The sequence below is a fragment of the Salvia miltiorrhiza genome, chromosome 7 (assembly GCF_028751815.1).
Source record: "Salvia miltiorrhiza cultivar Shanhuang (shh) chromosome 7, IMPLAD_Smil_shh, whole genome shotgun sequence".
Taxonomy (NCBI): domain Eukaryota; kingdom Viridiplantae; phylum Streptophyta; class Magnoliopsida; order Lamiales; family Lamiaceae; genus Salvia; species Salvia miltiorrhiza.
The window spans coordinates 54,242,231-54,255,811 of NC_080393.1; the positions used below are offsets into that span (position 1 = coordinate 54,242,231).

At 35.1% G+C, this 13,581-nt stretch overlaps 2 protein-coding genes across 2 annotated transcripts in view; one reads left to right on the forward strand and one right to left on the reverse strand.

Annotated features, from left to right (window-relative positions):
- LOC130994894 (uncharacterized) overlaps window positions 1-13,581 on the reverse strand; it is a 1,167,164-nt gene that overhangs the window by 791,785 nt on the left and 361,798 nt on the right. The window lies entirely within an intron of this gene.
- On the forward strand, window positions 3,274-8,914 carry LOC130994850 (protein NRT1/ PTR FAMILY 2.7-like). Its single transcript, XM_057919954.1, has 4 exons — window positions 3,274-3,475; window positions 3,543-3,760; window positions 4,518-5,050; window positions 7,900-8,914. Exons 1-4 carry the CDS (start codon window positions 3,364-3,366, stop codon window positions 8,693-8,695), a joined length of 1,659 nt encoding a protein of 552 aa, XP_057775937.1. The 5' UTR covers window positions 3,274-3,363; the 3' UTR covers window positions 8,696-8,914.

A 13,581-nucleotide genomic window follows, 5' to 3' on the forward strand; every position in this document is an offset into this window, starting at 1 on the left:
ACCTTGTGATCGTGAGTCATCTAGCGGGTTGGCCGATCATAGTGTCCGTAGAGGGAGGCCTCCCTCTCGGCACGAGTTACTGATATGGTGATTAATGATATTAAAATGCCTGCACGGGTTATTGATGAAAGAAATGATATTATTTTTGGTAAATGCGAGTCTTTAAAGGAAAACCCTCGTATCTTACTACTGTTGAAGGCTTGACAATAAAATATTATGCATGTATGTAAATTTCGGCAAGTGTCCACTAAGTACTCCCGTACTTAGCCCTGCATGTATTTTTAAATGTGCAGGTTGAGCTGTGATCGGGGATGTAGTGTGCAAGCGGAGCTTTTGTCAATCTAGGACGAGAACCTCAGAGTGGAGTATATGTCTTCATACATATACTCAAGTTGTTGTTATTCCGCTGTGAACACTGATTTTGCTAAGACATTATGTTATCTGTCAAAACAATATGTATTATGTAACAATGTACTCAAACTCGTTGAGTACCCCCCCCCCCCTTTTTTTTGATAATATTATGTACGGTCCCCTTGTGGCCTTCGTTAAATTCTAGTTAATTTCAATTGTTTCCCTTATACAAGTCGAGTCATCAAGAAGCTAAACATTCCCCTCCCCTAGTCGCGTTTTCCCCGAATTTGCTATCCTTAACAAGTGCGGTCGTGACATCAACTTATTTTATTTATTTACACAAGTCCCCTAACCACTAGTGAAAGATAATTAATTTCTCAAGATTTAAGAAAAAAACGAAAAAATAGTTAATGTCGCTTTCAAAGGCGTGCATTCAAATTTATGCCCAAAGCTCAAGAGATAGGGATGTTAATTGGGTGAATGCATCGGGTTTCACATAAGTCTCATTATTCATGTGAAAAAAAAAGGATTATAAATTTTCAATTTAAATCTTAAATTTCGAGTTTTGAGTTAATGAATCGGATTAGTTGAGCTCAAAAAAATTTATAGAAAAAAAAAATATTGACAATATATAATAAATAAATGCACGCATAAATAAGTGACATTTCAACATCAATTTATATAATAACTACTATGATATGGGGATGCATACATTTTTATGAAATAATTTTTATTTTTTAATTTTTTGATTTAAACATTTTATGTTAAGGACTATTCCCTCCGTCCACTATAAGTGTGGTATTTTTATTATTTTTGTTCGTGCACAATAATTATGATCTTTCAATTTTAGGACATATTTATCTTTATTCACATACAATTAATATTTATATAAAAAAAAATCACCTCACAAATTATTTAACAATTACTAACAAATCAATTTTGGTGAGTCTCATTTTCAACTTTATAAACAATATTTTTTTAAAAGTCTCTTCTATCCACACCACACTTATCATGAACAGATGGAGTAGATTAAAACACAGAGAAGTGAAAATGATGAGTTAACTTTTAAATATTGAATAAAAATACACTTTACCAACCTTTGATATAAAAATCTTATTATACTAATTAATTATCAGAAGTAAAGTAATAAATTAAAAAGAATTAAATAATGAAAAAATATATTCCATTCGTCCACGGAAAGATGTCATAATTTGGTATTTTGGTCCGTCCACAAAAAGATATCTTAATCTATTCGTAATAATTTATGGGTCCCTCTCTATTCACTAATTTGTGGCCCTTTTCTCCACTCACTAACTTAATTAACTTTTTTCAATTTCTTAATTTGTGGGGCTCTTTCTCCACTCACTAAATAAACAATACAAATTTTCTTAAAATTCGTATCACCTTCTCTTGTGACATTATTTCATGGACGAATGTTGTATATAATATCATACGCGCGAGTACATTATTTTTAAATCAACCTTATAAAATTCAGACTCTTTTTGAATTAACTCTATTGAATTATCGATCTATTCAGTCTAGAATTTTATCGAACAAAAAATTTTCAACCATAATCCTCTTATCTAGGGCTGGGAATCGGGTCGGGTTCGGGTACCCTACCCAAAAAAATCGGGTACCCGATCCCGAATAAGACCTAAACCCTATACCCGACCCCAACCCCGAATAAAAAATTGGATACCCTAATACCCGACTCGGGTACCCGAATCGGGTACCCTAAATTATCCGGTCAAATAGTGATACGAGGGTGGGTAATCGATAGAAAAGAGAGAGGCAACAGTGACCCTGTAGAGCTCGGCCGCTTAACGGTGCCGGCGCTTGTCCCTTCGTCGTCAAAGGTGTAGGACGTGAGGGAGGAGTGCGAGCAGATTTGAGGTCGGCGGAGCTCGCCTGCTGCTGTCGTGGTGGTGGTGCTGCTGCTCTCTCCGCGCTACTACAGCTACTGTCGTGGTCGAGAGAGAGATGAAGGAAGGTGGTTGAGAAGGACATGTGTGTAGGAAGGTGGGGTGGTGAGCGTGCGATAGGGAGAGGGGTGGGAGTGCCAGGTAGTTAGGGGGGAAAATGAGTAGCTTGTAGGTGCTAGAAAGAGAGAGTGCAAATTTTTTGAAGATGTGTGTGTCTGACAATGAGGGAGTGTGAGAAATAGTCAAAATTGGGGCTGGAATTTGAAATTGAAAATTAATTTTAAAATTTAAAATTCAGCCTTATTTTTAATCGGGTATTCGGGTATACCCGATGTTTTACACCCTAAACTACGCGATCCTGAACTCGACCCCGAATTTTTCGGATATAGAATACCCGATACCCGATTTTTTTGGATCGAATAATCGGGTACCCTATATCGGAACCCTATCTTCCCACCCCTACTCTTAGAGCACTCCCAGCAGATCACCTAAATGCATCACTAACTCTAAATTTAGGCTAAAACAATTGAAAATGAGATAAAAAATGCATTCAGCAGATCCCCTAAATTGGATGGGACCCGCAAAATTTTTTACACCTACCTAAATTCAATCTTAAATTTACACCCACCCTAAATTTATTTTAAGCTTATAATTAATAAGGCCCACACATAATTATTGTTTTTATGTAGAAAATAGGAGATATGTGGTATGCATTTATACAATCGAGATCCTAAAATTAAATAGGGAAACTTTAGGAAGGAATATAGGAGCATAATTTTAGGATTTCTGTTCTGAGTGCTCTTATCACTCTATTCCAGCCCATACACAAAATTCGACCTAAATCATCCCTAATCAGAGAACTTATGATTATGTTCTTGAAATATATCAATAAAATAATTGAACTTATGAATGCAGTGAGAATCAAACTCATATATCAATAAAATAATGAGGCCCACAAAGTTGTTGAAATTGTAAGCCCATCACTTCATATCTCCACTCCATCTTCAACCAACTTTCCATTTCTACTTGGTTCTCAAAAAAAAACTTTCCATTTCTACTATTGAAAAAAAAAAACATCTTTTGTCCAAACATGGGTGGCGATCAAGAGCAAATTGCCTCTCTCGCCGGAGATGGAGAACCGCCGCCAGCCTCCACCGCCGACCGCCGCCTCGGTGGCTGGAGCACCTTCCCTTTCATCATAGGTCTCTCCCAACACATAATTTTTTTTTTTATCTCCATCTCCATTTATTAATCTTCATCTGTTTGCAGCATGCGTTTCCTTGCTGACTCTCGCCGGCGGCGGCCTAATCAACAACCTAATCGTCTTCTTGATCACCCAATTCAACATCCAAAACGTCGACGCCGCCCTAATCAACAACGTCTTCAACGGCTGCGTCAACCTCTTCCCTCTCGTCGGCGCCGTCGCCGCCGACTCCCTCCTCGGCTGCTTCTCCGTCATCTGCATTTCCTCTCTCGTCTCCTCCCTCGTACCTCCTATATCCCATATCTTAATTTCCAAATTATTTTTATTCTTTTTTAAATTATATCGTTCAATCATTTAATTTTTGTGCAAAATCTCAATCATCAGTCATAGCAAAATTGTATTCTAAAAGTCTCAAACTCCAAATTTTAAAAAGAGTGAGGATTAAAATGTCAATATCTAACTTTATAAATATTATTCCCACAAAAATGTCAATATCTAACTTTCCTTTGAGGCTTTCTTTTAATAACGTTTTAACGAGGTCTGACTCTTAGTCTACTTTGTTGTGCTTTCAAGGATTTGGATAGGGTCCTATGTTTTTTTTCCCCTTCTCTTATCAACAAATTGCAATTTAATAGGAGTAAATTATTTATTCCTAATATCTCAATTATTAATGTATTTGAGAGACAATATTAATTTACACGTTAATCCGTGTATGTTCTGAAAAAGTGAACGATTTAACTATACTATTATACTAGCTAATCCATTACATAAAACCAAACGAGCCCTAATTAGTCAAAATCTGTTATACCGACGGTTAGATTGGTCAGACGAATTTTGACTAATCAAATGACGAAGTTATCACTTAATTTGAACATAGGATGTTTATGTTTAAAAAAGTAGACATTTTTCATACGTTAACAAAATGGACATTTTTGGCTTAGTAACACTTCTAAAAACAAAGCTCCATGAGCATTTTCGCACTCACGTGCTCGATGTTCAGTACTTTCAATCTCCATAACTCGACACTAATATCGATGCAGGGCTTCCTTCTTCTTCTCCTCACCACAACGGTAGAAACCCTAACCCCTCCCACCTGCAAAACCGCCTCAAATCCATGCATCCCGCCATCAAAATCTCAATACGCAGTGCTGTATTCAGCTCTAGCTCTGGTTTCCATCGGCGTCGGCGGCGCGAGGTTCACTCTAGCAACGATGGGAGCCAACCAGTTCACGGAGCTCGGCCACCAATCCACCTATTTCAACTGGTATTTCTTCAGCCTGTACGGCGCCTCGTTCGTGTCGGCCACCGGGATCGTGTACGTCGAGGATAATGTGAGCTGGGGATTAGGGTTTGGGATATGCACGGCGGCGAGCGTGGTCGGACTGGCGGTGTTCTTGCTCGGGAGCCGGTACTACCGCCGTGACGAGCCGCGGGGGAGCCCCTTCACGGGCTTGATTCGCGTCGTCGTCGCGAGTTTGAGGAAGAGGAAGGCCGCGACCTCTTCCTCGGCGGCTGCGGATTATTACTATGGAGGTGGCGCCGTTGTTGCAGAGCCTCCCACCAAGAGGTTCAGGTATAGTAATTTCTCACTCTTGATTAATTAGTTTTTAATTACTATTTGGATTAGTAATTATAAACTTTTAAATTCTTGAAATTCATGTTGCATGTATTCAAGGGTTAATCTAGTCCCGTATTTCAAACTTTCAACGTTTTTCAAAAAATGTCCTTAATTTTCGCGAATTATACGAAACCCTTAATTTTTAGCTTTTGTATATAAAATTGAGCCACATCATGATGATCACCTCATTAGATTCTTAGATGAACTTTTTTTCTACCTTATTCAATAAAATAACATCGTTGTCTTTCCACCTAAGAATTATGACTTATTAACTATTCGTCCCTGATTTTATATAACGGCCGGATATTTTTGAATAAATATAAAAATTTGAAGTTTTTAATATTTTTTAGAAAATATTAAAAAATTGAAAATTGGGATACAAAAATGATTAAGCATGTAGTGGTCAATAATTTATGAATCGAATATTGATGCATGCTTTGCTTCTTGTGCACAGTGCGTAGTTTGTTCTGTTTTGCATATTAAACATTATGCATCTGATGCCTAATCTTTTCGAATCTGGTTTTATTATTTCTTTTGTTGAAAGAGAATTTATTCTTATTTAATTGTATTAACATAATTAATTTACTCTTAGTTAAATTCGGATTAAATTGAGGGTGGAGTCGTAGAGAAGAAGACTGTTTTTTGAATAATTATTGGTCCATCCAGATTTAAAAAGATGCGTAAACAGAAAAGAAATTATTTGCAGCTGAAAGATGGAAAAGTATTTAGGTAAGCAAACAAAAGGCAACTTTTCCTCATTTAACACTCTTAAAATGGGGATGGGATAATCATCCATATGTTTCACTGTATATAACTCTTAATCTCGTAATAATTTTATAATTGTTTAATACAAAAATAAAAAAAATATTACATATAATGAACTCTAACTTTGAATTAATTAACCCTAATATATAATCAATTATTAATTCAGTTAAATATTAAAAAATAATTATAGACCCTATTTAAATGAGTGAACCTTATTTAATTATCTTAAAATTATACTAAAAGATTAATTAAATTGAAGAAATAAATAATGATGTTGCTCACCAAATGCCATTGTGTATAGTATTTTATTTTATTTTTTATAATGACATAACACAAAACCATGGTGTTCGCGCATTTGGGCCGGAAAATGGACATCCTTTGTGCATTTAATTTGTGCAAATTTGGGGCTGAAAAACGATGTTGTTTTATAATATACTCCCTCCGTCTAATTAGTAGTGTCCCACTTTCTTTTTTGGGTTGTCACATACTCCCATTAGTAGTGTCTCATTCCCTTTATGACAATATTCTCTATCTTTATACTTAATATTTAAATAATTTCCATCAACCTACTTTATCTACTTTCTACACACTCCTAATCTCCGTGTCCAAAAGAAATGGGACCCTACTAATAAGACGGAGGGAGTATCATTTAAAAAAAAATAACTATTACACAATGGTATTCAGCAAAGCTAGTCCGTCACAATTTAATGGGCTAGACAATGGACGAGGGACAATTTTTTATACAAATCTAATAGTTTCGGGTCCAAAACAATTTCTTATAGTTCAAGCTACTTCTGATAAAACGAAAATAATTTAAAATTTAAAGTGATATTAATCCATAAGTTTATTCTCATGTAATATATAAATTCTCTCAAATAAATTCGAAAATAACGTCTACTTTTCATTAAAACAAGTCGCAATATTTTAGTGCACGTACAATCGAAATTATTTTTCTTTCTTAAAAAAATATTTATACTTGATCAATTTTTCCTATACCTATAGTAATAATTTCGAATTATAGCTCCCAATAAAATTTTATGTGTCCACCACTAAATAAGGCTTTAAAACAAGCCGAGGATAATACTACTCAACTCATTTAAATATTCGAATGTTAGAGCTCGATATTATCGTATTCGAACTTGAACTCAAGCTTAGTTCATCTGACATTTGTATAAACGATATTTGAACTTGGAGCTCATGAAATTCAAAATTTGCACTTGATCAATCGGTAACTCAAGCTCGAGCTTTACTCATCTAAGATGCTCGATTGAAGTATCGTGAACATGTTCATGAGCCAAACGAGCCAAGTACCGCTAGACTTGAGCTCGACTTATTTTCTATCGAATCGAGCTCTCAATTAGGGCTGAGCAAAACCAAACCGGAACCGCCAAATCGAACCGAACCGAATCAAACCGGGCGGTTTGGTTCGGTTTATGTAGAGAAAACGGTTCGGTTTGGTTTGAAAATTTTCAAACCGCCAGAAAACGGTTCGGGTTCGGTTTGAGAAAAACGGTTTGGTTTATAAACCGAACCCGCCCGATTTAAATATAATTAATAAATATTTATTTTAAAATAATTAATTAATAAATATTTAAAAATTAAATTTAGAATTTTACACTTTACATTAAATTCAAAAGTACATAAGATTTTTATTCTGTGCTTGTTCTTTAATTTTTACAAACTCTTGATTGTAGAAGTAAATGGATTTATCTAGATGTGGTAATTTTTGCTTATTCATAATACTTTAATTTTTGCTTATAACTTAAAAAAAAAAAAAAACGGTTTTGGCCAAACCGAACCGAACCGAACCGAAAATTTACGGTTCGGTTTGGTTCGGTTTTGACCAGTCAAACGGTTTGGTTCGGTTCGAAATTTTTTAGGCGGTTTGGGTTTCGGGTTGGGTATTTCGGTTCGGTTTCAACCCAACCCGCCCGAATGCTCACCCCTACTCTCAATAAACTTATTTCGACCCGAACTTTGAATGACTCTGTTCATTTACAGTCCTACCACTAATTAAACACGACCACGAACATGCGCAGGTCACTGAACCGTGCAGCGCTCAAGGCCGATGGCGACGTGGGCCCGGATGGCTCGATCGCATCGGCATGGAAGCTTTGCACGGTCCAGGAGGTAGAGGACCTCAAGAATCTGATCAGAATCCTCCCAATATGGTCATCCAGCATCTTCCTCAGCACTCCAATCGGAGTCCTCCTCAGCCTTACAGTTCTCCAAGCTCTCGTCACCGACCGCCGCGTGGGGCCGCTCCACCTCTCCGCCGGCTCCATGATCGTCTTCGCCCTGATGTCCACCGCGCTAGGCGTGATCCTCACCGACCGCTGCCTCTGGCCGCTGTGGAGGAAGCTGCGCCGCGGGGGCAATCCCACGCCCCTGCAGCAGATAGGCGCCGGCCACGTGCTCAACGTCGCCAGCATGGCGGTGGCGGCCCTCGTGGAGTCGAGGAGGCGGGCGTCCCGCGGCCGGCTGTCGATCGGGTGGCTGGTGCCGCAGATGGCGTTGTTGGGATTCGGGGAAGCGTTTCACTTCCCCGGGCAAGTGGCGTTTTACTATCAAGAATTCCCTTGTTGTTTGAAGGGGCTGGCGACGGCCATGGTGGCGGTGGTGATTGGTTTGGCCTATTACTTGAGCACTGCGGTGGTTGATTTTATTAGGAGGGTTACGGATTGGTTGGGGGATGATATTGATGATGGAAGGGTGGATTGTGTGTATTGGGTGATGGTGGTGATTGGGGTTGTCAATTTTGGGTATTTTCTTGTTATTTCTTGGCTCTACAAGTGCAAGAATGTGGGAGTTGGAAAGGGTGGTGTTGGTGTGTGAAATTAAATGAAATGATTTGTCTTGATTTTGTGAGGTGTGGGGTTGGTTTGAGTGGTTGTTTGTGTCTTGTGAGAAATGAGTTTTTGAGCATATAGTGTTGGAGTGGGGTTTCCACTCACCACCCACTTGTTTATTTCAATCATGTTTGTGGCATTCCAAAGTTTGTTTTGGGCTGCATTTGATCAGATCAATTTAAGTGGTGACAAATAATTGCATTGAGCAATGAGCATTTACAATTCATATATATCAGTGATATATTTTGAAAAATAAAATTTTAAAAAAATCTTTTTACAAAATACCCCGTCCATAAAAAAACTTTTTAAGAGAGAGTGGCACGGATTTTAAGAAAACGTGAAGAAAATATTGTTGAGTGTATTGAAAATGGTGAAAATGTGTTATAATTATAGTCCAAAACTAAGTAGAAATTTTTTTTGTGGACGTGCCAAAAAGAAATGTATGAAGTTATTTCATGAACAGAGGTAGTATAAGTTAGTATATTTATTTAGAAAATTTTTTATTCGTATGGAGAACACTAGTGTATTTTGTACGTGCTAATACTCAACTGCGCGACTCGCAATGCTCGAGTATATCGAGCATTAGTGCATTTTCTAAGATGCTCGATTGTTCATTACTTTATTGTTCTGTTTACTTCGAGCTCAAATAAATAATTAAATAACTTGTCATCGCAGATATATGATTTGCTCCTCATCATGTTTATATATTATAATTAGTAATAGTTTTATTAAATCTTTAATTAACTCTATTTGTTATAAGAAAATAATTAATATATTATGTTATTGTTTATGATATAATTTATTTTTTATAAAAATAATTAACATTTAAAATATATATAAATATAAATTTAAAAGTTCGTTTAGAGTCGCTTAAGCTCGCGAGTCTTAAGATATTCGATAAACAAAATTTTAGATTCCACTCAATAATAAAGAAGCCAAATTTAACCATCATAGCATTCGGCTCGACTCAATTCGATTACAACCCTAATATTATCCATAGAAAAATATTGTACTATTTTTTAAAATAGAGAATTTTGTATACGCCAATGGTTTTTATATTGGGTGGAAATTGGATAATACTCATTGTCAAAAACAAAGGATAAAATATAGAAATAATATACTCACATGACCATTTTGAAAAAAGAAACATAATATTTGGACACTAATTGCAAAAACACAAAATCTGATAATTTTTTACGTTTTAGGACTGTTTTGCCCTTAGTTAGGACGGACCGGAATCGGGTCGGATTTGAGTTTGCGCGCTGGTTAGGCACACATGACACTATTAGTGCCATTAATTAGTGCCATATACTCATGTGCTGCACGAATGATACTTATGGTCATATTAGTGTCATTAGTGTCATACGAATGGTACTTATGGCCATATTAAAGTCATTAGTGTCATATACATGTGTGCTGATATTATTTAGATGAGTACAGTTATATAACCATTTTGAACACTCTCTCATAGGGTTTAGATTATCTATTTAGGGTTTAGATTCTTCATTTATTGTGTTGCACGAATGGTACTTAATGTCATTAATTAGTGTCATATACTCTCTTATGTAGTGTTGCACGAATGGTACTTATGGCCATATTAGTGTCATTGGTGTAATATACTCTTTTATGTAGTGTTGCAGTGTCATATACTTAGATTTTTTTTTTCGGTGGGCACATATGACACTAATATTGTCATATGTGCCTAACCCACGTGCAAATCCGAATTCGACCTGAATTCGGTCCGCTCTAATTAAGGACAAAACAGTCTTTACACGTAATAAATGACCAGATTTTGTGTTTTTTCAATTAGTGGCCAAATATTCCACAACATGAGAACTGTACGTGTGTTACATTCCACAATACGTGTGGTCAAATTATCACTACTACATCAACTATATCACAGCAGAAGGCCAAATCAAAATTATCAACTCTACTACAACAGAATGCCAAATCAAATAATCTCCTCAAATATCAAAACAAAAACAGAGCACACCATTAACTAAAAGAACAAAAGGCCTATGACTTATTTTAGAGCAGCACTACTGGAACTTCTCAAGGATTTTCTGCTCGAATTCCAGCGTCGATTCGTCGAAATTGCTAGTGGAGATTCATCAAATGGTATTCCATTACCTGAGCAAATATTCTAAATATCGAGCCCTAAATTACGCTTCAATCACCTGTCAAAAACAAATCAAGGTGAAGCTGAAACTCATTGAAACTCGAAACAATTGCTGGAATTGTCGTTGTAATTCATCGAAATCATCGCTTGAATTCTTCACTAAAAGTCGTTGAAACATTTGACGAACAATTGCTCGACGATCTTCATTAGCAAATCGGGATTTTTTGGAAACTTGCTTGAAGGAGGGAAGAATTTGGCCCTCCAACAGATATACAATTTTGTGCCGCCTTCAGTGAAAAATCCCCAATTTTTTGCCCTAAAAATGATATACTAATTTTTGGCACCTTGAGAACTAACTAGAATAAAATAACTGAATAAGTTGGTAGCAAGAATCGGTGGTGCCATAGAGAAAAAAATGAATTAGAAAGATAAAGTGGAGGGAAGACTTTTGGGGATGGGTGGGAACGAGAATGATAGTATAACTTTTGGGCTAAATTTTTTAAAGGTTAAAATAGTAAAATGATTAAATCGAATTTTTTATAACCAGAAACTATAAAAAAACGGTTTTTTGTTATTAGACCAATTTGTGGGCAGTTGCATAGATTTATTGTTTTTTAATTATAATATATACTCCCTCCGTTTTTTTTAAGTGTCCTATTAAGATAAATTTATTGTTCCTTTTTAAGTGTCCTATTTCAAAATTTGAGAATAAAAAATGACAAAGTTCCTATTTTACCCCTTTTTAAGTGTCCTATTTCAAAATTTGAGAATAAATTTATTACAGTTTGAAAATAATAAATATGGGCACAAAAGTAATACTCCAACTTCCTTGATATATGCATTTTTTTTCCATGGGACACTTAAAAAAAACGGAGGGAGTAATCTGCAATTATCAATTAATTATTCTATCATTAATTGTGATGTCATTGATTGATGCCTTTAATTATTCGGCCGAAATTGAGGCAATTGTTCATTTAATTATTCTGCCATTAATTGTTTACAATAAATAATCTGCACAGAACACAATGCAGCAAAATGATTCCCTTAAACACTCGAAAATTTAAGCATTTGTGCCAGATTTTCCACTTAAAAATTCTGATTAGTTCCAAAAAATTGAAGCCAAATTCAAACAATAATGCTATTTGGATAAAATTTGTCCGAACAAAATATGATGAAATACTTTATAAAATAAATTTATTTAAAATTTTTGGTTCAAAATAAAATAGAATTTAGCTAATTTTATTGTTTTCTTTATATTGTAATTTTTTTAATAACCTTTTTAATTATTATTATTTTTAAAGTACACAAACTACAAATAAAATAACAAAAAACAAAAAAATGTAAAAAAATTACGAAAACAATAAAACTAACTAAATCCTTTTAAACTTGAATCAAAATTTATAAATAAATTAATTTTTAAAAAATTTTAACCTTATTTTTGTCCGAACAAATTTTGTCCAAATAGCACTACTCAAATTTAAATTACACTTTTCCGGAAAAAATAACAATAATTATAACATTCAATATCACAAATTACCACAAATACAAAGATATAGAGAGAATTATGACAGACTCTAGAAAAAAAAAACCTAACTTGTTCGAAATTGAGAGAAACAATGTCGCACAATGGTTACTACAAAACAGCAAGGAGTTAAAGCTTCGGCATGGAATAAAAAAGGAGTTAGCATAGAGGTTCTCAATCGATTTGAGGATGGTTTGGCGCATCTGAAATGCATCACATGTGCGAAAAACTTTGGGGCAACCTGTTCATATTGTGTCATTGGAGAATTAATGATCAAAATACAAAGACAAGAATGTACTTAATGTAGAAAAAGTGAAGCAATTATCACTACTAGAGAGATCAACAATTAGAAAAAAGGTAAGTAAGATTCAAGTCAGTAAAAGCTTGGTTGGAGTATTGATAAAAGAAAAGAAGGTTATGGCACATGCCAGTGTAATTAAAATGTTCTAACACCCCAAAATTAACTTTCTAGACTCACTTGGAGCCTTAGTCAACTAAGTTTAATTAGTGCATATGGAAAAATCTAGTCAACTAAGTTTAATTGGTGCAGATGGAAAAATCAAGTTTCAGCCTATGTTTAAAGTGGTTTATTTAAGAAGAACCTCTGTTAGGTACTACCTTTTCTCATATGAGATTGATCCTTATAGGGCATGTAAATAAATAAAAAATCATAACCAAAATCATGTTCATATGTGTTATTTCTAGACCACAAATTGGCCAAGAAGGAATAATCATCTTTGATGGCACGTTTGGCATATTTTCATTCACAACAGTTCAGCTAGCACTAACGAATTCCAAGAACATGTTGAAGGGTATTATGGAAACAAAACCAATTTAAGCAATCATAAAAACAGCGATGAAAGATTTCATAGTCAAACAATTCAGTTTTATGCATCTTCATTTAACTATCAAAATGCTTGATCATTCATAATTTATGTTTGTTCTTAATCCTTCATTATTATACAAATTATACCAGCTAATAAGGCTAAGTGGCCTTGTGGTGCAAGCAAGCACATACTGTTACAACAAAATAATGTCAAATTCCACATTAATATCAATGATCTAGATTTCATAGAATTGGCAACGTACGGTTTGGAGAATTTTGAAAGCGAGAAATGAGCTTATAATTATTTTTAAGGGCATTAATTTGGATTTTGCAAAAATTATGGAAGGTGTGAAGATTAACCCTTGGAAATGGATACGTGCAAACTATCCTATTTATTTTTCCTAT

Excerpts from the sequence above, each read along its gene's own strand:
- LOC130994850 (XM_057919954.1), top strand. The coding sequence starts at position 3,364 with ATGGGTGGCGATCAAGAGCAAATTGCCTCTCTCGCCGGAGATGGAGAA. Across the intron at positions 3,476-3,542 it reads CACCTTCCCTTTCATCATAG|CATGCGTTTCCTTGCTGACT; the intron begins GTCTCTCCCAAC and ends ATCTGTTTGCAG. Across the intron at positions 5,051-7,899 it reads CCTCCCACCAAGAGGTTCAG|GTCACTGAACCGTGCAGCGC; the intron begins GTATAGTAATTT and ends GAACATGCGCAG.